This window comes from Eucyclogobius newberryi, unplaced genomic scaffold (genome assembly GCF_026437365.1).
Source record: "Eucyclogobius newberryi isolate DKJ021-1_F unplaced genomic scaffold, fEucNew1.0.hap1 SCAF_1, whole genome shotgun sequence".
Lineage (NCBI taxonomy): Eukaryota > Metazoa > Chordata > Actinopteri > Gobiiformes > Gobiidae > Eucyclogobius > Eucyclogobius newberryi.
This window is the reverse complement of record NW_027315723.1, coordinates 19,525,552-19,547,444: the sequence shown is the minus strand read 5'-3', so window position 1 is coordinate 19,547,444 and position 21,893 is coordinate 19,525,552. Positions and strand designations below refer to the sequence as shown.

At 47.6% G+C, this 21,893-nt stretch overlaps 1 protein-coding gene across 2 annotated transcripts in view; it reads right to left on the bottom strand.

The window, feature by feature from the left end:
• The window catches only part of pak5 (p21 protein (Cdc42/Rac)-activated kinase 5), a 91,089-nt gene that overhangs the window by 42,253 nt on the left and 26,943 nt on the right, over positions 1 to 21,893 (bottom strand). For both annotated transcript variants that reach the window (XM_072440088.1, XM_072440080.1), the window contains exon 2: positions 20,440 to 21,279. In XM_072440088.1, coding sequence (XP_072296189.1) covers positions 20,440 to 21,279 — 840 coding nt within the window. The remainder of the gene's footprint in view (positions 1 to 20,439; positions 21,280 to 21,893) is intronic.

Sequence of the window (21,893 nt, the reverse complement as noted above, 5' to 3'; positions counted from 1 at the left end):
GTGATGCCCCGACAACGGAATGTAATTAAATCTCGCTGCCCCGCCCCTCTTTGCTCCCGAACACTGCGGGAGAAGAGAAAGTGGCCATTTTAAAGTCTTTTATTTGTGTCCTGCGACGCCGCTATCTGTCTGATGTGTGGGGGGGAGGGAGAGAGGGAGAGAGAGGAGAGAGAGGAGGGAGAGAGAGAGGAGAGAGAGAGGGGAGCGGGGGGGGAGAGAGAGAAGGCAGATAGAGGGGGAGAGGGGTGAGAGAGAGGAGAGGGGAGAGAGAGGGGGAGAGAAGAGAGAGAGAGGGGAGAGAGAGAAGGGAGAGGGGAGGGAGAGAGAGAGAGAGAGAGGAGAGAGAGGGGGAGAGAGGGGAGAGAGAGAGGGGAGAGGAAGGAGGAGGGGGGGAGAGAGGGAAGAGAGAGAGGGGGAGAGAAAGAGAGGAGAGAGGTGAGAGAGGGGAGAGAGAGGAGAGGGGAGAGAGAGGAGAGAGGGGGAGATAGAGGAGAGAGAGAGGGGAGAGATAGGGGAGAGAGAGAGGAGAGGGAAGAGGGGGGAGAGAGAGAGGAGAGGGAAGAGGGGGGGGAGAGAGAGGAGCAAGGGAGAGAGAGGAAAGAGAGGGGGGAGAGAGAGGGGAGAGAGAGGGGAGAGGAAGGAGGAGAGACAGGGGGGAGAGAGGGAATAGAGAGAGGGGAGAGAAAGGAGGGAGAGAGGGGAGAGAGAGAGGGGAGAGAAAGGAGGGAGAGAGGTGAGAGAGAGGAGAGAAGAGAGAGAGAGGAGAGAGGGGGAGATAGAGGAGAGAGGGAGGGAGAGGGGAGAGAAAGAGGGTAGAGAGAGGGGAGAGAGAGAGGAGAGAGAGGGGTGAGAGAGTTAAGCCTTTAGGGGGAGGAGTCCTGATGTACTCGCCGGGATAATTACATGGTGTGAACTGTTTTAATCAATCACTCTGAGGCAGGTGAGGGGGGAGAGGGGGGGGGAAGAAGAAGAAGAAGAAGAAGAAGAAGAAGAAGAAGAAGAAGAAGAAGAAGAAGAAGAAGAAGAAGAAGAAGAAGAAGAAGAAGAAGAAGAAGAAGAAGAAGAAGAAGAAGAAGAAGAAGAAGAAGAAGAAGAAGAAGAAGAAGAAGAAGAAGAAGAAGAAGAAGAAGAAGAAGAGAGGAAAGGAGGATGCTACAGGGGTGGGACAGAGAGGGGAAAGTGGGACGGGACGGAAAGAGGGAGAAGAAGTGAGAGTTGGGGTAAGAGGAGGACGAGAGTGGTGAGAGGAGGAGGGGAGGAAGTAAAAAATAACATTGAGGAATGCGAGGGGAGAGAGGAGGAGATAGTAGGGGAAAAGGAAGGAGAAGAGGATGTTAAACGAGAGGGATGGAGATGAGAAAGTGGGAAGGAAAAAGTACAGGGGAAAAGGGAAGGAGGAAGGAAACCAGATGAACGAAAAGGAGGAAGAGTAGAGGAGAGAAGAACAAGTAGATACGAACTGTGAAGAAGAGGAGAGACGAGGGATGAAGGGGAGAGTATAAGGGGAAAAGGAGGAGAAGAAGAAACAATCCGGATGATCTAGGAGCGAGTTGCAGAGGGGAACGTGGGAAGAATGAGGAAGTTGGGAGAAGATGGAGAAATGGAGATGTGGAGGACAGGTAGAAGAGGAAGCAGGTGAGGCTGGAGGATGGGGGGGGGGGGGGGGGGGGGGGGGGGGGTTCTGGTCCCGGGACAGCCCAGCGAGAGCCCCCCGCTCGCTGCCGTCCCGGGGGCTACTGATCCATGATGGTTAAACGCACATTAATCTGAGTTTGGCAGCGTAATCAACAACTCAGCTCAAGTGTGAAATTGAATTCTGCGCCTGAACATGGTCCGGCCGCTTTTATGCCACGACGGCAGAAAAGGAAAAGAGCCGCAACATCCATTTGTCACCGAGAGCTGCAGTGAGACCACTACGGAGGGAGGGAGGGAAGGGGGGAGGAGAGAGAGAGAGGGAGAAAGAGCTGCAGTGAGACCACTACGGAGGGAGGGAAGGGGGGAGGAGAGAGAGAGAGGGAGAAAGAGCTGCAGTGAGACCACTACGGAGGGAGGGAGGGAAGGGGGGAGGAGAGAGAGAGAGGGAGAAAGAGCTGCAGTGAGACCACTACGGAGGGAGGGAGGGAGGGAAGGGGGGAGGAGAGAGAGAGAGGGAGAAAGAGCTGCAGTGAGACCACTACGGAGGGAGGGAGGGAAGGGGGGAGGAGAGAGAGAGGGAGAAAGAGCTGCAGTGAGACCACTACGGAGGGAGGGGGAGGAAAGAAAGAGAGGGAGAAGGAGGGAGAGAGGAGGAGAGGAAAGAGCTGCAGTGAGACCACTACGGAGGGAGGGGGGAGGAAAGAGAGAGAGAGAGAAGGAGGGAGAGAGGAGGAGAGGAAAGAGCTGCAGTGAGACCACTACGGAGGGGGGAGGGAAGGGGGGAGGAGAGAGAGAGAAAGCTGCAGTGAGACCACTACAGAGGGAGGGGAGAGAGAAGGAGAGGAAAGAGCGAGAAAGAGAGCTGCAGTGAGACCTCTAGAGGGAAGGAGGGAAAGAGAGAGAGCTGCAGTGAGACCTCTAGAGGGAAGGAGGGAAAGAGAGAGCTGCAGTGAGACCTCTAGAGGGAAGGAGGGAAAGAGAGAGAGCTGCAGTGAGAGAAATGTGAAAGGTCCTTTAGAGAAAGAAGACAATAGATAAAGACAGAGCGGTGAGGGAGGGGAAAAAGAGAGGGAGATAGATAGAGATGATAAAGATGAAGAGAGAGAGGGGAGAGAGAGAGAGAGGAGAAAGACAGAGAGGGAGGGGGAGAGAGAGAGAGTGGGGGAGAGAGAGAGAGAGTGGGGGAGAGAGAGAGAGAGGGAGGGGGAGAGAGAGAGAGTGGGGGAGAGAGAGAGAGTGGGGGAGAGAGAGAGAGAGGGAGAGAGAGAGGAGAAAGACAGAGAGGGAGGGGGAGAGAGAGAGAGTGGAGGAGAGAGAGAGTGGGGGAGAGAGAGAGTGGGGGAGAGAGAGAGTGGGGGAAGCCTGAAGTGTAAGTTCAGGGAGTGTATTTAGTGTAAGTTTGAGGTGCTCCTGCTCCTCGGCTCCACAGCAGCTGGAGACTGGACTCACTTTACTTTATGTGAGTTTATACTGTAGTGAAGAGAGGGATGAGAGAGAAAAGAGAGAAAGAGAGAGGGGAGGGGGCAGAGGAAGAGTCATTGTTAACCTGCCACACGACCACATTGTCTTTGGAGTTTGTTCCCTGCATTGTTCCAAAATAAATCCCAAAAAGCTCTTAAATGTCCTGTATCACACGATTGATTATACGACTGTCCAACCAAGTGCATCCTGGTTTAGACCTGGTTTAGTCCTGGTTTAGTCCTGGTTTAGACCTGGTTTAGTCCTGGTTTAGTCCTGGTTTAGTCCTGGTTTAGTCCTGGTATAGTCCTGGTATAGTCCTGGTATAGTCCTGGTATAGTCCTGGTTTAGTCCTGGTATAGTCCTGGTATAGTCCTGGTTTAGTCCTGGTATAGTCCTAGTATAGTCCTGGTTTAGTCCTGGTATAGTCCTGGTTCAGTCCTGGTATAGTCCTGGTTTAGTCCTGGTATAGTCCTGGTATAGTCCTGGTTCAGTCCTGGTATAGTCCTGGTTCAGTCCTGGTATAGTCCTAGTATAGTCCTGGTTTAGTCCTGGTATAGTCCTGGTTCAGTCCTGGTATTGTCCTAGTATAGGCCTGGTTTAGTCCTGGTGTAGTCCTGGTTTAGTCCTGGTTTAGTCCTGGTTTTGTCCCGGTTCAGTCCCAGTTTAGTCCCGGTTTAGTCATGGTTTAGTCCTAGTTTAGTCTTGGTTTAGACCTGTTTTAGTCCTGGTTTAGTCCTGGTTTTGTCCCTGACTTGGTCTTGGTTTAACCAGTGTTTCCTCCGGTTTAGTTACAGTTTATATGAATTAATTTGAAGGTGAACTAACGTTTCTGGTGGAAGTTATGCCACTGAGCTAAGTTACAGGTCAGATCTGTGGAAAGTGAATGCTTGTTTTTTCAAGGTAATTTAACAATAAAAAACAGAACAATAACAAACAATCTGTACTTAAAGGTGCTGATTTTTACAGTCCGTAACCACGAAAACAGTTTTCTGCAATTGTAGAATCCTTATTTAGTTTACAAGCGCTTTCCACAACTTTTAGAAGCCAGAGCGGAGTTTTGCCGTCACCGCTAACACCAACTAGCATGCTATCGGCGCAGCGGCGTTACTTCCTGGTTCACAGACGATAAAACTCTTTACAATTAGATGCAAACAGCACACTGCGATCTCATTTTGATACTACGAGCCGCTTTTACAACGTATCTGCACAAATGTGACTTCATTACAAGACTAAACGGGTGCGGTCCCTTTAACAAATGTGACACAGATAAGTTTAACGCCGCACAGCTCCATGGAGACGGGAAAGTTACACAGTGCCCTTTTAAGGACACGACTCCCCACCTCCACGTGCATAATCACCGCCTGCGTCTTTAGATTCCCTGCACATACTGTTCGATCCCAGCGAGCAGACCGGGCCTCCTCAAGCACGGAAGCTCACTGTAATAAATAAATGGTGGAGGGGAGAAAAAAAGTCCTGGTTTAGTGCTGGTTTAGTGCTGGTTTAGTCCTGGTTTAGTCCTGGTTAGTCCTGGTTTAGTCCTGGTTTAGTCTTGGTTTAGTCCTGGTTTAGTCCTGGTTTAGTCTTGGTTTAGCCCTGGTTTAGCCCTGGTGTAGCCCTGGTTTAGCCCTGGTTTAGTCCCAATTTAGTTCCAATTTAGTCTTGGTTTACTCCCGGTTTAGTCCAGACCGGGCGTCCTCAAGCACAGAAGCTCACTGTAATAAATAAACGGTGGAGGGGAGAAAAATGACCTTCTGTTTGGTCCGATCCTGCTTCATGTGCATTCTCCCAGAGTGATATTTACTGAAGCATGCGGGTTAAATGGTTTTTCATCAGGGCACCAGGGATCTACATCAGCAAAGCAGTGGCAGTGTGTGACGAGGGGCTGTGTCGGGCCCCAGCGTGTGACGAGGGGCTGTGTCGGGCCCCAGCGTGTGACGAGGGGCTGTGTCGGACCCCAGCGTGTGACGAGGGGCTGTGTCGGGCCCCAGCGTGTGACGAGGGGCTGTCGGACCCCAGCGTGTGACGAGGGGCTGTGTCGGGCCCCAGCGTGTGACGAGGGGCTGTGTCGGGCCCCAGTGTGTGACGAGGGGCTGTGTCGGACCCCAGCGTGTGACGAGGGGCTGTGTCGGGCCCAAGCGTGTGACGAGGGGCTGTGTCGGGCCCCAGCGTGTGACGAGGGGCTGTGTCGGGCCCCAGAGTGTGACGAGGGGCTGTGTCGGGCCCCAGCGTGTGACGAGGGGCTGTGTCGGGCCCCAGCGTGTGACGAGGGGCTGTGTCGGGCAATAGCGTGTGACGAGGGGCTGTGTCGGGCCCCTCGGGCCCCAGCGTGTGACGAGGGGTTGTGTCGGACCCCAGCGTGTGACGAGGGGCTGTGTCGGGCCCCAGCGTGTGACGAGGGGCTGTGTCGGGCCCCAGCGTGTGACGAGGGGCTGTGTCGGACCCCAGCGTGTGACGAGGGGCTGTGTCGGGCCCCAGCGTGTGACGAGGGGCTGTCGGACCCCAGCGTGTGACGAGGGGCTGTGTCGGGCCCCAGCGTGTGACGAGGGGCTGTGTCGGGCCCCAGCGTGTGACGAGGGGCTGTGTCGGGCCCCAGCGTGTGACGAGGGGCTGTGTCGGACCCCAGCGTGTGACGAGGGGCTGTGTCGGGCCCAAGCGTGTGACGAGGGGCTGTGTCGGGCCCCAGCGTGTGACGAGGGGCTATGTCGGGCCCCAGTGTGTGACGAGGGGCTGTGTCGGGCCCCAGCGTGTGACGAGGGGCTGTGTCGGGCCTCAGCGTGTGACGAGGGGCTGTGTCGGGCCCCAGCGTGTAACGGGGGGCTGTGTCGGGCCCCTCGGGCCGCAGCGTGTGACGAGGGGTTGTGTCGGACCCCAGCGTGTGACGAGGGGCTGTGTCGGGCCCCAGCGTGTGACGAGGGGCTGTGTCGGGGTGACGAGGGGCTGTGTCGGGCCCCAGCATGTGACGAGGAGCTGTGTCGGGCCCCAGCGTGTGACGAGGGGCTGTGTCAGGCCCCTCGGGCCCCAGCGTGTGACGAGGGGCTGTGTCAGACCCCAGCGTGTGACGAGGGGCTGTGTCGGGCCCCAGCGTGTGACGAGGGGCTGTGTCGGGCCCCAGCGTGTGACGAGGGGCTGTGTCGGGCCCCAGCGTGTGACGAGGGGCTGTGTCGGGCCCCAGCGTATGACGAGGGGCTGTCAGACCCCAGCGTGTGACGAGGGGCTGTGTCGGGCCCCAGCGTGTGACGAGGGGCTGTGTCGGGCCCCAGCGTGTGACGAGGGGCTGTGTCGGGCCCCAGCGTGTGACGAGGGGCTGTGTCGGACCCCAGCGTGTGACGAGGGGCTGTGTCGGGCCCAAGCGTGTGACGAGGGGCTGTGTCGGGCCCCAGCGTGTGACGAGGGGCTGTGTCGGGGTGACGAGTGGCTGTGTCGGGCCCCAGCGTGTGACGAGGGGCTGTGTCGGGCCCCAGCGTGTGACGAGGGGCTGTGTCGGGCCCCAGCGTGTGACGAGGGGTTGTGTCGGACCCCAGCGTGTGACGAGGGGCTGTGTCGGACCCCAGCGTGTGACGAGGGGCTGTGTCGGGCCCCAGCGTGTGACGAGGGGCTGTGTCGGGCCCCAGCGTGTGACGAGGGGCTGTGTCGGACCCCAGCGTGTGACGAGGGGCTGTGTCGGGCCCCAGCGTGTGACGAGGGGCTGTGTCGGGCCCCAGCGTGTGACGAGGGGCTGTGTCGGGCCCCGCGTGTGACGAGGGGCTGTGTCGGGCCCCAGCGTGTGACGAGGGGCTGTGTCGGGCCCCAGCGTGTGACGAGGAGCTGTGTCGGGCCCCAGCGTGTGACGAGGGGCTGTGTCGGGCCCCAGCGTGTGACGAGGGGCTGTGTCGGGCCCCAGCGTGTGACGAGGGGCTGTGTCGGACCCCGCGCTTGCATTCGCAGAGCTAAGGGGCCAATGAGAGCTTGTTTTAGCAGTGTATCAAACCACTAAGGACACACACACTGCAAAACATACACAGGTCTACAGTGGTCAGACTTACAGTTTATTATTTTGTTGTATTTCAACGTAAGCTATTTCTGACTGAATACAATATCATTTAAAAATAAGTTGCCAATTATACAATGTTTACCAAATATCTTTACTTATCAGTTATATGTTATTTGTAGAAAAATGTGGGTTTGTCGTCTTTGAGAATCAATAAAGTTTGTCTAATGAATCAAAATAGAATAAATATAAAATCTAAAAAATAAACTCATCATGCTCATTGTTTTAAAGGCACAGTATTAACTTTGTGGAGGTGGAAAGTCATCTGCATAATCCATGGAAATAGAAGTTAAAACATTACTTCTGAACAAGTTCTATGCCACTGTGGAATATCATAGTTAAAGGAACAGCATTTCCACGGAAACAAACAGGAGGAGGCTCTGTGTTTCCTGATAATTCATTGGTTAGACAGAAACATGTAATCACTTGCCGACCAAAACAGAGAGTTGTGGTGCTAGGCTAGCTGTGATGCTAACTCACCCTGCTGTTATGCTAACTCACTCTGTTGTGATGCTAACTCACTCTGTTGTGATGCTAACTCACTCTGCTGTGATGCTAACTCACTCTGTTGTGATGCTAACCCACTCTGTTGTGATGCTAACTCACTCTGCTGTGATGCTAACTCACTCTGTTGTGATGCTAACTCACTCTGCTGTGATGCTAACTCACTCTGCCGTGATGCTAACTCACTCTGCTGCGATGCTAACTCACTTTGTGGTGATATTAACTCACTCTGCTCTGATGCTAACTCACTCTGCTGCGATGCTAACTCACTCTGCTCTGATGCTAACTCACTCTGCTGCAATGCTAACTCACTCTGTGGTGATGCTAACTCACTCTGCTGCGATGCTACCTCACTCTGTGGTGATGCTAACTCACTCTGCTGCGATGCTACCTCACTCTGTTGTGATGCTAACACTCTGCTGCAATGCTAACTCACTCTGGTGTGATGCTAACACTCTGCTGCAATGCCAACTCACTCTGGTGTGATGCTAACACTCTGCTGTGATGCTAACTCACCCAGGAGTCTCTAAAATGGACATTAACAGTGGCGACAGAGGTGAAAAAGTTGGACAAACTTCTGATGGATTTATCAGAGGGAAACAAGTTTCATTTGGAGCTGTGTCCAAACAGATGAGGACGTCAGACACAGAGGAAAAGAGGAAGAGGCTGATATGAGTGCCACATTTATGTGTGATGTACTTTAGCCTTGGTTATAAATGTAAAAATCTGCATTTTGTTGTTGGTGTTTAGGCAGAAATATCACTGTGTGCCTCGCTATTGTTACTGTTTATGCATCTCTCTATTTTAAAGGCAAGGCAAGGCAAGTTTATTTGTAGAGCACATTTCATACACAAGGCAATTCAAAGTGCTTCACACAGCAGGAAAAATGCATTCAAATCACAAAGAAATTACAGAAATACAATAAAATTAACTAAATTAAAAATTATCAATCCAACTGATTTTCTAAACTAATAAAATCACAAACAAAAGAGAAGAGTGCAAAGAAAAAATCCTTTCAGTCATATGCGCAGCTAAACAAAACTGTTTTTAGCTTAGATTTGAACATTGTCAGAGTAGAAGCCTGTCTCACATCTTCAGGACTGTTCCAGATTTTAGCTGCATAAAAGGCAAGGCAAGGCAAGGCAAGTTTATTTGTAGAGCACATTTCATACACAAGGCAATTCAAAGTGCTTCACACAGCAGGAAAAATGCATTCAAATCACAAAGAAATTACAGAAACAGAAATACAATAAAATTAACTAAATTAAAAATTATCAATCCAACTGATTTTCTAAACTAATAAAATCACAAACAAAAGAGAAGAGTGCAAAGAAAAAATCCTTTCAGTCATATGCGCAGCTAAACAAAACTGTTTTTAGCTTAGATTTGAACATTGTCAGAGTTGAAGCCTGTCTCACATCTTCAGGAAGACTGTTCCAGATTTTAGCTGCATAAAACTGAAATGCAGATTCCCCATGTTTTGTCCTGACTCTGGGCACCAGCAGGAGGCCGGTCCCTGAGGTCCTCAGAGTCCGAGATGGTTCATATGGCACTAACATATCCAAGATGTACTTTGGTGCTAGGCCATGGAGAGACTTGTACACAAGCAGAGCTGCTTTAAAGTCTATTCTCTGAGCCACAGGGAGCCAGTGCAGAGACCTGAGAACAGGACTAATGTGATCATACTTCCTGGTTCTAGTCAGGACCCGAGCAGCAGCGTTCTGGATGTACTGCAGCTGTTTTACAACTCGTTTGGAGAGACCAGTGAGCAGGCCGTTACAGTAGTCTAATCTACTGGAGACAAACGCATGGATAAGTCTCTCTAAATCTGGTTTTGACACAATATTTTTGATTTTGGCAATGTTTTTTAGATGGTAAAAAGCTGCTGATGTTATTGATTTGACGTGGCTATTAAAGTTCAAGTCTGAGTCCATTATTACCCCCAGATTTCTAATTTGGTTTGTAGGTTTTAGAGCGAGACTCTGGAGGTGACCGCTAACACTTTCTCTTTGTTTCTGTGGGCCAAAAACGATTATTTCAGTCTTGTCTGAGTTCAGCTGGAGAAAGTTGTTTTGCATCCACAAACTGATCTGTTGGATGCAGTGACAGAGTGAATCTACTGGTCCATAGTCACCTGCCGATAGTGAAACATAGATCTGAGTGTCGTCTGCATAATTGTGATAGGACACATTTTCACTGCGTATCAACTGACCTAACGGCAGCATGTAGAGGTTGAACAGAAGGGGACCCAGGACTGACCCTTGGGGCACTCCACAGGTCAGGGTCATGTGGTCTGAGACACAGCTACCAATTTCAACAAAGTACTTCCTGTCTTCCAGATAGGACCTTAACCAGTTTAGGGCAGTGCCAGTGATGCCCACCCAGTCCTCTAGTCTCTGTAAGAGGATCCCATGATCGACAGTGTCAAAAGCAGCACTCAGATCTAACAGAATTAAGACTGAGGCTTTGCCCGTGTCAGTGTTCAGGCGGATGTCATTTGTCACCTTGACAAGAGCAGTCTCAGTGCTGTGATGAGGTCTAAAACCTGACTGAAAAACATCAAATGAGTTGTTTATTAAGAGGAAATCTGTGAGCTGTTGGTAAACAACCTTTTCAAGGACTTTGCCCAAAAATGGCAGATTAGAGATGGGCCGGTAATGACTCAGTACTGCGGCATCAAGACTGCTCTTCTTTAGGAGAGGCTTTATGACCGCAGTTTTCAAAGACATTGGGAATGTTCCAGATTGAAGCGACATGTTAACTATGTGAGTGAATGGTGCTAACAAACTGTTCAGCACAGACTTTAGAAATTTGGTGGGTAACACATCAAGGCAGCATGTAGATGAACTCAGACTGGTGATGATCTCATGGACAGTTTTGTCAGTTACTGGTGCAAAGTGAGTTAGCTCTAAGTGTCTTGGTGGTTTTAGGGTAATTTTTTGCATTGTGGGATTTATAGCATTTTTAATGCCCTGAACTTTGTCATTAAAGAATAATGCAAACTCATTACACTTGGATGTGGAAATGAGTTCTAACGGCAGCTGAGCTGGAGGGTTTGTTAATCTGTTTACTGTGGCAAACAGGACACGCGAGTTGTTACTGCAGCTTCCAATTATTTCAGAAAAATATCTTTCCCTAGTTCTACATAAGATTAGGTTGTACATGTTCAGCTTTTCTTTGTAAATCTCTTTTTGAACCTGGAGCTTTGACTTGCGCCATTTCCGTTCGGCCCTGCGGCACTCCCTTTTCTGTGCCCTGACCGAATCATCATTTCTCCACGGCGCCTTCTGCTTATTTTTAACCATTTTAGCCTTTATAGGGGCGATGGTGTCCAGAACATTCAAAACACTAGATGTAACAGAGTTCAACAAATCATTTACATTAGAACATGAGACATTTTCAAAGTTTATCATTTCCATAAACAGTGCACCTGTGCCATCACTTATGTGTCTCCTCTGAACAACTGCAGGACCAACCGGAGGTTGGGGAGAAACAGACAGGTCAAAGAAGACACAGAAATGATCAGACAGAGCAACATCGATCACATTAACATTTGAAATATTTACCCCCTTTGTAATTATGAGATCTAGAGTGTGTCCTTTGCTGTGGGTGGGGCCTCTCACATGCTGAGTAAGACTGAAGGTTTCAAGGACAGCATCAAGCTCTTTAGCGTTTCTGTCACAAACATTATCAACATGCACGTTGAAATCACCTGTAATGACCAAACCATCAAAGTCTGTGCATATGACTGAAAGCATCTCAGTAAAATCATCAATAAAACTTTGGCAGTGCTGGGGAGGCTTGTATAAAACAATGAAGAGAATGGATGGAGACCGTTTTAGCTCCATTTTAAAGGATACATACTCAAATGATGAAAACACCCCAAAAGACAACCTGCGGGTAATTATTTCATCTCTAAAGACAGCACAGACTCCACCCCCTTTTTTGTTTTCTCGTGTTTAAGATTCAAACTTAAAGTTGGGTGGAGCAGATTCTATCAGAACTACATTTCCTGTGTTTTTGTCAAGCCATGTTTCAGTTAAAAACATAAAATCAAGATTATAAGAAGAAATAAAATTATTAATTAAGAGAGATTTGTTACATAAGGATCTGACATTTAGCACAGCAAGTTTCAGACTAGTTTCAGTGGGACTGGGCTTTATCTTTTCACAGGGAATATGAATCATATTTCTCAGATTGGGCCTGACTCGCATTTTGTTTTTCCATCTGTGTGATGATGTGACTACAGAAATAGCACTAGGGGGGGCTCTTTTTACATAGGGCCCCGGGTTGGTTTGATTTTTAATGTGACAATAAGTCCCGGCAACGCTGAGACCCAGTGCATCCTAGCTATGGGAGATACCAGGTAAAAGGCGAGGTTGGATGGGTGGTGGGGCTTTTGTAGCCAAGGAGAGTTTGGGACCAGGTGAGAGGCGAGGGGGGATGGGTGGTGGGGCTTTTGTTGGTGTAGTCGGTATAGCCCTTGCTATATTGGGCGTGAGTGGAGCCATCTTAATGCCTGATTTGATCAGACTTTCAAAATGGCTGGGAAGGCCCATGGGTGAGAGTGGAGATGAGAAGGAGAATGATGAATCTTTAGTGGGAGTAGATGTTGCAGGGGGAACCCAGGGCTGGTGTGAAGGCAGGGGCGATGACAGGGATGTTGTTGGGCTTGTCACAGATGGGTCCAAGGCCTTTGAAGATTGTTCCTTTGCTGGAGGCGGTGGAGGTGAATGTGGAGCAGCTGGAGCTGAATCCTTTGCTGGTGGTGGTGGAGCAGCTGCTGATGAATCCTTTGGTGGAGGCTGAGGTTGTGGTGCTTTTGATGTTGAAACATTGGCTCGGTCTCTGGCTGAGGGAGCAGGAATTCTTCTCTCATTCCTCTCTTCTCTAACTATCTGCTCAGGACCCTGTCCAGGCCCAGTCCAATGCCTCAGAGCGTGGAGCAGGTTCTCTGTCAGCACCCTCACTCCACCTCTGCATAGGTGGGGGCCATTTCTCTTAAACAGGTCCTCTCGTTTCCAGAATAGATAGAAGTTCTCAATGTAGTGTAGTCCTCTCGGGGAGCACTCTTTGGACAGCCATGTGTTCAGCTGAAGAAGCCGGCTAAACTTGTTTATCCTCCTGTCGATGTTTGGAAGAGGTCCACTAATGAAAGTTTTGATTTCCATTTTATCAAGCACGTCGAATAACTTCAAGAAGTCTTTTTTCAAAACTTCAGTCTGTTCCCGCCGCATGTCCACTGCACCCACGTGCACAATCAGCTGTTTAGCTCCTCCATGCTTAGCCATAATATTTGGAAGGAGTGACGTTATCTCAGAAACAGTGGCGCTTGGAAAAGAATGTGTGTTTATCTTTTCATGCGTCATGTGACTTATCGCGCCGTCCCCAACTAAAACAATCTGCGTGACCTTGGCAGATCCTCCTCGCTGTATTTTGGCCACGTCATCTTTCCTTTTTTCATTTAATTCCATCTCTGAAAGTGGTAAAAATCTGTTGGTGAGCTGTATTTTAGGTGACTTCACTTTATCTTTGTATCGTTTAGGCTTTGCTCCAAGTTTGTTCCAAGAAACAGCCTGGTCTTTCTGGTTTTTAGACAGTTTTGGAAACGACACAGAGTCACTGCGGTTTAGGTTGAAAGTAGCAGTTTTTCTTGTAAAAAGTGTGCTCTTCTTACCGTCGGTTGACACAGGAATGGTATCGTGAAGAACTTTTTCAGATTCCAAAACAAATATCCGTGTTTTCAGCTCATTAATTTCTTGTTGATATTTCCGACAGCGTTCACAGTCTTTCTCACTTCTTCTCCCGGACATGTCGCTGGCGTCAGATATGTCGTTAAAACTGGAAAAATGTTCTTAAAATCCTTGGTTTACTTGAAAAAGTCTAAAGCAAAAATGTTTGGAAGACAAAAACTGATTAAAAAGAAAAATAAATAAGGAAAGCAGCGATAGCAAGCGGAGCGAGCAAAAAAGCGTGTGCACTCTTCGGAAGCAGGAAGCATGATAAAACTGAAACGCAGATTCCCCATGTTTTGTCCTGACTCTGGGCACCAGCAGGAGGCCGGTCCCTGAGGTCCTCAGAGTCCGAGATGGTTCATATGGCACTAACATATCCAAGATGTACTTTGGTGCTAGGCCATGGAGAGACTTGTACACAAGCAGAGCTGCTTTAAAGTCTATTCTCTGAGCCACAGGGGCCAGTGCAGAGACCTGAGAACAGGACTAATGTGCTCATACTTCCTGGTTCTGGTCAGGACCCGAGCAGCAGCGTTCTGGATGTACTGCAGCTGTTTTACAGCTCGTTTGGAGAGACCAGTGAGCAGGCCGTTACAGTAGTCTAATCTACTGGAGACAAACGCGTGGATAAGTCTCTATAAATCTGGTTTTGACAGTATATTTTTGATTTTGGCAATGTTTTTTAGATGGTAAAAAGCTGCTGATGTTATTGATTTGACGTGGCAATTAAAGTTCAAGTCTGAGTCCATTATTACCCCCAGATTTCTAATTTGGTTTGTAGGTTTTAGAGCGAGACTCTGGAGGTGACCGCTAACACTTTCTCTTTGTTTCTGTGGGCCAAAAACGATTATTTCAGTCTTGTCTGAGTTCAGCTGGAGAAAGTTGTTTTGCATCCACACACTGATCTGTTGGATGCAGTGACAGAGTGAATCTACTGGTCCATAGTCACCTGCCGATAGTGAAACATAGATCTGAGTGTCGTCTGCATAATTGTGATAGGACACATTTTCACTGCGTATCAACTGACCCAACGGCAGCATGTAGAGGTTGAACAGAAGGGGACCCAGGACTGACCCTTGGGGCACTCCACAGGTCAGGGTCATGTGGTATGAGACACAGCTACCAATTTCAACAAAGTACTTCCTGTCTTCCAGATAGGACCTTAACCAGTTTAGGGCAGTGCCAGTGATGCCCACCCAGTCCTCTAGTCTCTGTAAGAGGATCCCATGATCGACAGTGTCAAAAGCAGCACTCAGATCCAACAGAATTAAGACTCAGGCTTTGCCCGTGTCAGTGTTCAGGCGGATGTCATTTGTCACCTTGACAAGAGCAGTCTCAGTGCTGTGATGAGGTCTAAAACCTGACTGAAAAACATCAAATGAGTTGTTTATTAAGAGGAAATCTGTGAGCTGTTGGTAAACAACCTTTTCAAGGACTTTGCCCCAAAATGGTAGATTAGAGATGGGCCGGTAATGACTCAGTACTGCGGCATCAAGACTGCTCTTCTTTAGGAGAGGCTTTATGACCGCAGTTTTCAAAGACATTGGGAATGTTCCAGATTGAAGCGACATGTTAACTATGTGAGTGAATGGTGCTAACAAACTGTTCAGCACAGACTTTAGAAATCTGGTGGGTAACACATCAAGGCAGCATGTAGATGAACTCAGACTGGTGATGATCTCATGGACAGTTTTGTCAGTTACTGGTGCAAAGTGAGTTAGCTCTAAGTGTCTTGGTGGTTTTAGGGTAATTTTTTGCATTGTGGGATTTATAGCATTTTTAATGCCCTGAACTTTGTCATTAAAGAATAATGCAAACTCATTACACTCGGATGTGGAAATGAGTTCTAACGGCAGCTGAGCTGGAGGGTTTGTTAATCTGTTTACTGTGGCAAACAGGACACGCGAGTTGTTACTGCAGCTTCCAATTATTTCAGAAAAATATCTTTCCCTAGTTCTACATAAGATTAGGTTGTACATGTTCTGCTTTTCTTTGTAAATATCTTTTTGAACCTGGAGCTTTGACTTGCGCCATTTCCGTTCGGCCCTGCGGCACTCCCTTTTCTGTGCCCTGACCGAATGATCATTTCTCCACGGCGCCTTCTGCTTATTTTTAACCATTTTAGCCTTTATAGGGGCGATGGTGTCCAGAACATTCAAAACACTAGATGTAACAGAGTTCAACAAATCATTTACATTAGAACATGAGACATTTTCAAAGTTTATCATTTCCATAAACAGTGCACCTGTGCCATCACTTATGTGTCTCCTCTGAACAACTGCAGGACCAACCGGAGGTTTGGGAGAAACAGACAGGTCAAAGAAGACACAGAAATGATCAGACAGAGCAACATCGATCACATTAACATTTGAAATATTTACCCCCTTTGTAATTATGAGATCTAGAGTGTGTCCTTTGCTGTGGGTGGGGCCTCTCACATGCTCAGTAAGACTGAAGGTTTCAAGGACAGCATCAAGCTCTTTAGCGTTTCTGTCACAAATATTATCAACATGCACATTGAAATCACCTGTAATGACCAAACCATCAAAGTCTGTGCATATGACTGAAAGCATCTCAGTAAAATCATCAATAAAACTTTGGCAGTGCTGGGGAGGCTTGTATAAAACAATGAAGAGAATGGATGGAGACCGTTTTAGCTCCATTTTAAAGGATACATACTCAAATGATGAAAACACCCCAAAAGACAACCTGCGGGTAATTATTTCATCTCTAAAGACAGCACAGACTCCACCCCCTTTTTTGTTTTCTCGTGTTTCAGATTCAAACTTAAAGTTGGGTGGAGCAGATTCTATCAGAACTACATTTCCTGTGTTTTTGTCAAGCCATGTTTCAGTTAAAAACATAAAATCAAGATTATAATAAAATTATTAATTAAGAGAGATTTGTTACATAAGGATCTGACATTTAGCACAGCAAGTTTCAGACTAGTTTCAGTGAGACTGGGCTTTATCTTTTCACAGGGAATATGAATCACATTTCTCAGATTGGGCCTGACTCGCATTTTGTTTTTCCATCTCTGTGATGATGTGACTACAGAAATAGCACTAGGGGGGGCTCTTTTTACATAGGGCCCCGGGTTGGTTTGATTTTTAATGTGACAATAAGTCCCGGCAACGCTGAGACCCAGTGCATCCTAGCTATGGGAGATACCAGGTGAAAGGCGAGATTGGATGGGTGGTGGGGCTTTTGTAGCCAAGGAGAGTTTGGGACCAGGTGAGAGGCGAGGGGGGATGGGTGGTGGGGCTTTTGTTGGTGTAGTCGGCTTGTGCAGGGAAGACATAGCCCTTGCTATATTGGACGTGAGTGGAGCCATCTTAATGCCTGATTTGATCAGACTTTCAAAATGGCTGGGAAGGCCCATGGGTGAGAGTGGAGATGAGAAGGAGAATGATGAATCTTTAGTGGGAGTAGATGTTGCAGGGGGAACCCAGGGCTGGTGTGAAGGCAGGGGCGATGACAGGGATGTTGTTGGGCTTGTCACAGATGGGTCCAAGGCCTTTGAAGATTGTTCCTTTGCTGGAGGCGGTGGAGGTGAATGTGGAGCAGCTGGAGCTGAATCCTTTGCTGGTGGTGGTGGAGCAGCTGCTGATGAATCCTTTGGTGGAGGCTGAGGTTGTGGTGCTTTTGATGTTGAAACATTGGCTCGGTCTCTGGCTGATGGAGCAGGAATTCTTCTCTCATTCCTCTCTTCTCTAACTATCTGCTCAGGACCCTGTCCAGGCCCAGTCCAATGCCTCAGAGCGTGGAGCAGGTTCTCTGTCAGCACCCTCACTCCACCTCTGCATAGGTGGGGGCCATTTCTCTTAAACAGGTCCTCTCGTTTCCAGAATAGATAGAAGTTCTCAATGTAGTGTAGTCCTCTCGGGGAACACTCTTTGGACAGCCATGTGTTCAGCTGAAGAAGCCGGCTAAACTTGTTTATCCTCCTGTCGATGTTTGGAAGAGGTCAACTTATGAATGTTTTGATTTCCATTTTATCAAGCACGTCGAATAACTTCAAGAAGTCTTTTTTCAGAACTTCAGTTTCAAAAGAAAATATAAAGTTTTAGCCCAGATGCAGTTTCCAGTGTGTCCTCAGTAAATAGTCTGCGTCTTTATTACATGTTTAAATGCCTGTGACCGGGCTCTAGTCAAGCCTTTCTGCAGTGCACACTTCACAATTCAGATGCAAGTCCAGTTGTAACAGCTCCACACGACGAGACCAAAGCAGCTCCAACGGTTTTCAACTAGAGGTGACTGGGATTGACTTGACACAACTGAAAATGAGAGAAACCACTTTTTACTTGATAGCTTTTCGCCTCCCAGCATAAAAAGAATGTGATGCGACAGAGGATGGTCTATGCTGGAGTAGTAGTTTTGTTCCGTTTTGTGCAGTGTATACTCTTGCGTTCGTCTGCCTGCGTCTTTGGCCCCCCGCGTCGCCCCGAAATGTGCTCATTTGAGTCCTAGCAGGAGCTGTTAGCTACAATATCGTGTCCACAAACAGATGCTCATTCACGCGGGCGGCTCCCATGGTTCACACTGACACTCTTTCTAGTGCCTCTCGAACTGCTCAGCCACAGCCACAGAAGGCATCGGTGACGGCCCAAATCACACACTGACACTGCGGTAGACGGAATACTGCAGACTACTACGAAATGCATGTAGAGTTCAGAACGTACTTGAAAAGATGTAGTCGGTACAAGTGAAAAGAGAAGCACTCAACTGCAAAAACAGATTTCTTATTTTTGTTCTCTTCTCATCTTCTACAGATATTATCAATGGAAATGACGTTGAGTGGAATTTACTGCAGTAAAATACATTTGGCTTTTGAAAACATTACTTTACAAAGCGTAAACTGCAAGCTTCCGAATACTTTTAAAAATGACACTTCCACTACCTCTGGAGTTTGTGGAGTTGTTTAGAAGTGACACAGAGGAAGAAGAATTCAATGGATTTAGTGATTTGGGGTAAAACTGATGCTTTGGTAAACTTGTTAGCATGTTCTTTATGCTATAGTTATCTGAATGACTGTTAATATGTTACGTTAACATACCAGACACTTAACACAGTTCTGTCTGTGCCTCATGTAGCTGAAGGTGTTAGCGTTAGCATACGTACACCTATTCACCATGATCTCTCATCTGTTATTATTTTAAACTGCATTTCATGATGAAATGTCTGTTCTTGGGCTTGGATTTGATCAAATACATTTACCCCAAAAAATGAAACTTATACTCCAGGGCGACTTATATATGTTTTTTTCTTCTCTATTATGTATTTTTGGCTGGTGCAACTTATACCCCAGAGCGACTTATCATCCGGGAAATACGGCAAATACCATTTGTTTACCTCTATTGTCAACGTCAAATGCAAAAACGCAACTACTTCAGAGCCACTGTGAAGTACATTACTGCGAGGTACAACCTACGCATCAAATTTAACTAAAAAAAAAAGACAATACACAGAGCCAGCTCAAACGCTTCTTCCCCAGCTCCTCATCCTCTCTCCTCGCTCTCCTTTTCCCTCCGCCGCTCTGGGCTTTGGGAGTGGACCGTCCATAGGCGTTAATTGATTCACTCAGAGGCTGAGAAGAGGCTAATTGTGTCTGAACAGGAGGAGTAGATTAAGGCCTGACACCATCACCACAGCCCTGTCAGATATTGAGCGACACTGGCACTTAGATTGGACAAAGAAGACTTCAGCGGGACACCGTGGACTGAGGGAGAACCCAGCGATTACTCGCCACGCTCAGAACCCAGCGAATCCTTGCACGCTCAGAATCAGAACCCAGCGAATCCTTGCACGCTCAGAATCAGAACCCAGCGAATCCTTGCACGCTCAGAATCAGAACCCAGCGAATCCTTGCACGCTCACAAGTAAAGTCTGCGGTTTGGATCGTATTTTTGAACCAAACAGACAATCGACTTTTATGCGGTGAAATTAACCTGCAGATGTTGTTGGTTATGCTTCGCCACTCCTTTTGAGTCATAGTGATTACCAATTTATTAAATCTTTTGAATGGGAAAAGGTCCTCAAACTTTAGGGCTCACAGAACACAAAAAAATGAAAAAATAAACTAAATGTTGCTGAAGCGAAACAGATCTTGGAGAATGAATATGAAAGCTGAAGGAGAATTTGTGACCTTAACCAACCACAGTCTTGCTCGTTCACAGTAAAAATTGTTGCAATAAAGGTTTGAGTAAAAGTTTTTTTATTCTTAAGCATAAATATACAGAAAAAGTATTTTTTTGTTGCCAATGCTTATCAAGATCCTGTAAACAGTTCTCAAAAAATGTTTTTATTGAACAGTTTTTACTTAATTTTAAATGGGTACTTTAATACTTTTATTTTTTGCATGTAACACTTTTACTTAAGAATGTTTTTGGCGTATATGGCATTATGACATTGTTTAGTGGTTATAGAAGTTTTGCAAGTTTTGCAAGTGGCAGTTTGTGAAAAAAAAAAATACATTAAAAAAAAAGTTTAAACAAACAAAAACCCGAGAAAAAGGTCCTCAAAATGTTGCATGAAAAGACTCTGACCTGAATAACTTCAGGCCAATTCCTGTTGAAATTCGTGTTTCCCTGTTTACAATCCTGTTAGCAAATCTCACACAAAATAAATCAATATTTAGAGAAACTAAATTAGACAGAGAGTTATCGATGGAAAAATCTATCAGCCACCTCAGCCTTCACACGCTCCCTTTCATCACATCACTGAGGTCTCTGTAAATCATCACACTTTCCCTTCATCACATCATTGGGGTCTCTGTTAATCATCACAAAGTCTTAAAAACTGTAATGACTTTTTTAAGAATCATCATGTTTTATGACAAAGATAATGTTAAAACAAAAAGGCAAAAAACCCACAAATTAGTTATGATTCTTTTATCAATAATATAGTAAATAAATATCTGTAAATATTATCTAGAAGTATTCGGTCGGCATTGTTTTACCCTCAGGTGATAAAAGATCTCGGAGCACAATAGAAATAATCGGTGGAATTGGCATAATCGTACACAAACATAACGTTGCATTCGTGTTTGTGTTTGCGTGACGTGCCGTTGTCGTTTACCTTGCCGAGCGTCTGCGAGTTTGCCAGACTCTCCGATAGCCTGGGATAGGTGTAGGAACTGTACGAATGCGCCTGCGGGGGGTTCCTTAGCGCCCCGCTCGCCGCGTACGGGACGTTCGGCTCTTGCAGCCCGGACCCGGACCTCGACCTCTGCCTGATGGCCGGCGTGGGGCTGGTTTGCGCCACGTACGAGCTCTTGGGCCGCTTGTCGTAGTCGTCCCGCAGCCCCCCGTAACTCCACTCGCTGTCCGGGTACGTGATCTGCTCGCTGTGCAGGGACGCTCTCGAGGGCGTGCCCACCGACGTGTCCCGGTAGTCCTGACTGGAAGAACCCCCAACCGAGGCCCGGTAGTACCCGCTCGACCCCACCCCGCTGCCGACGGTCGAGGCCACTTCGTCCGCCGACCGCCCCTTGCTCTCCAGGTACGTGTGGTAGTCCGGGGGCAGCTTGGCGTAGTCCGACTTCTGCGGCATGGCGTCGGGGTAAAAGTGGCTGCGTATCGGGTGCGAGTGCCCGTTCTGCTTGGTGAACCGGTAGTGCCGTCCCATCGCCCACTCGCTGTCTATGGAAAAGCTAGGTTTGCCGGGGTCGAGGACAAAGTCTCTGCTGGATGTGTCGAGGTCGCAGGAGTAGCGGGAGTAGTAGTGGCTGAACCCGTTCTCCTCCGGGCCGCCGGGCAAGCTGCCGGCGAGGGGTTTGGAGGCGCCGCCGGCCTGGTGCGCTCCCGGCGGGCTCTCCTTTCGCAGCGAGTTTGACCGCGTCACGGAGATGTTGTCGAACTCCTCCAGCAAACCGTTGATGGAAGCGTCTTTGGGCGGTCGATTTCCTCGGACTATCGTCTGTAAAGAAAGAGACACGCGTAAATAGAAAGAGGAACGTGTTTGCCGGAAAATAAAACTAAATTATTGGGTTTGACATGACGTCGCAACTTTCTATCGGATTATAATATTTAATTGAGAGGGAGAGAAGTAAATTAAAATACCATAATAATATATGGTATTTATATAAAAACTATAAATCGCACCTTTTTTCATAGTTTTGGCCGGGGCGCGGCTTATACTTTTATACTTATACTCCGGAGCAACTTATATGTGATGTTATTTGTTATTTTCACATTAGCTACCGCATTTCATACTTCAGCGCGACTTATATATGTTTTTTTCTTCTCTATTATGCATTTTTTGGCTGGTGCGACTTATAGTCCAGTGCGACTTATAGTCCGGAAAATACGGTAGTTAATATGCAGATTAATGGTTTGGATTGTACAATGGCTAAGTCACTTACAAGCGGGTCAAATGTTTGTTAAATATTTTCTCATTTGGATTACAAAATACATCATTATTAGGAGTTTCATCACCTTCTACGATCTGAAAATCACCAATTCCCGGGCTTTAGTTTTCGTATTTACAGGCGCCATTTTGAGCACCACTCAAAAGATATAATTGTGCTTTGA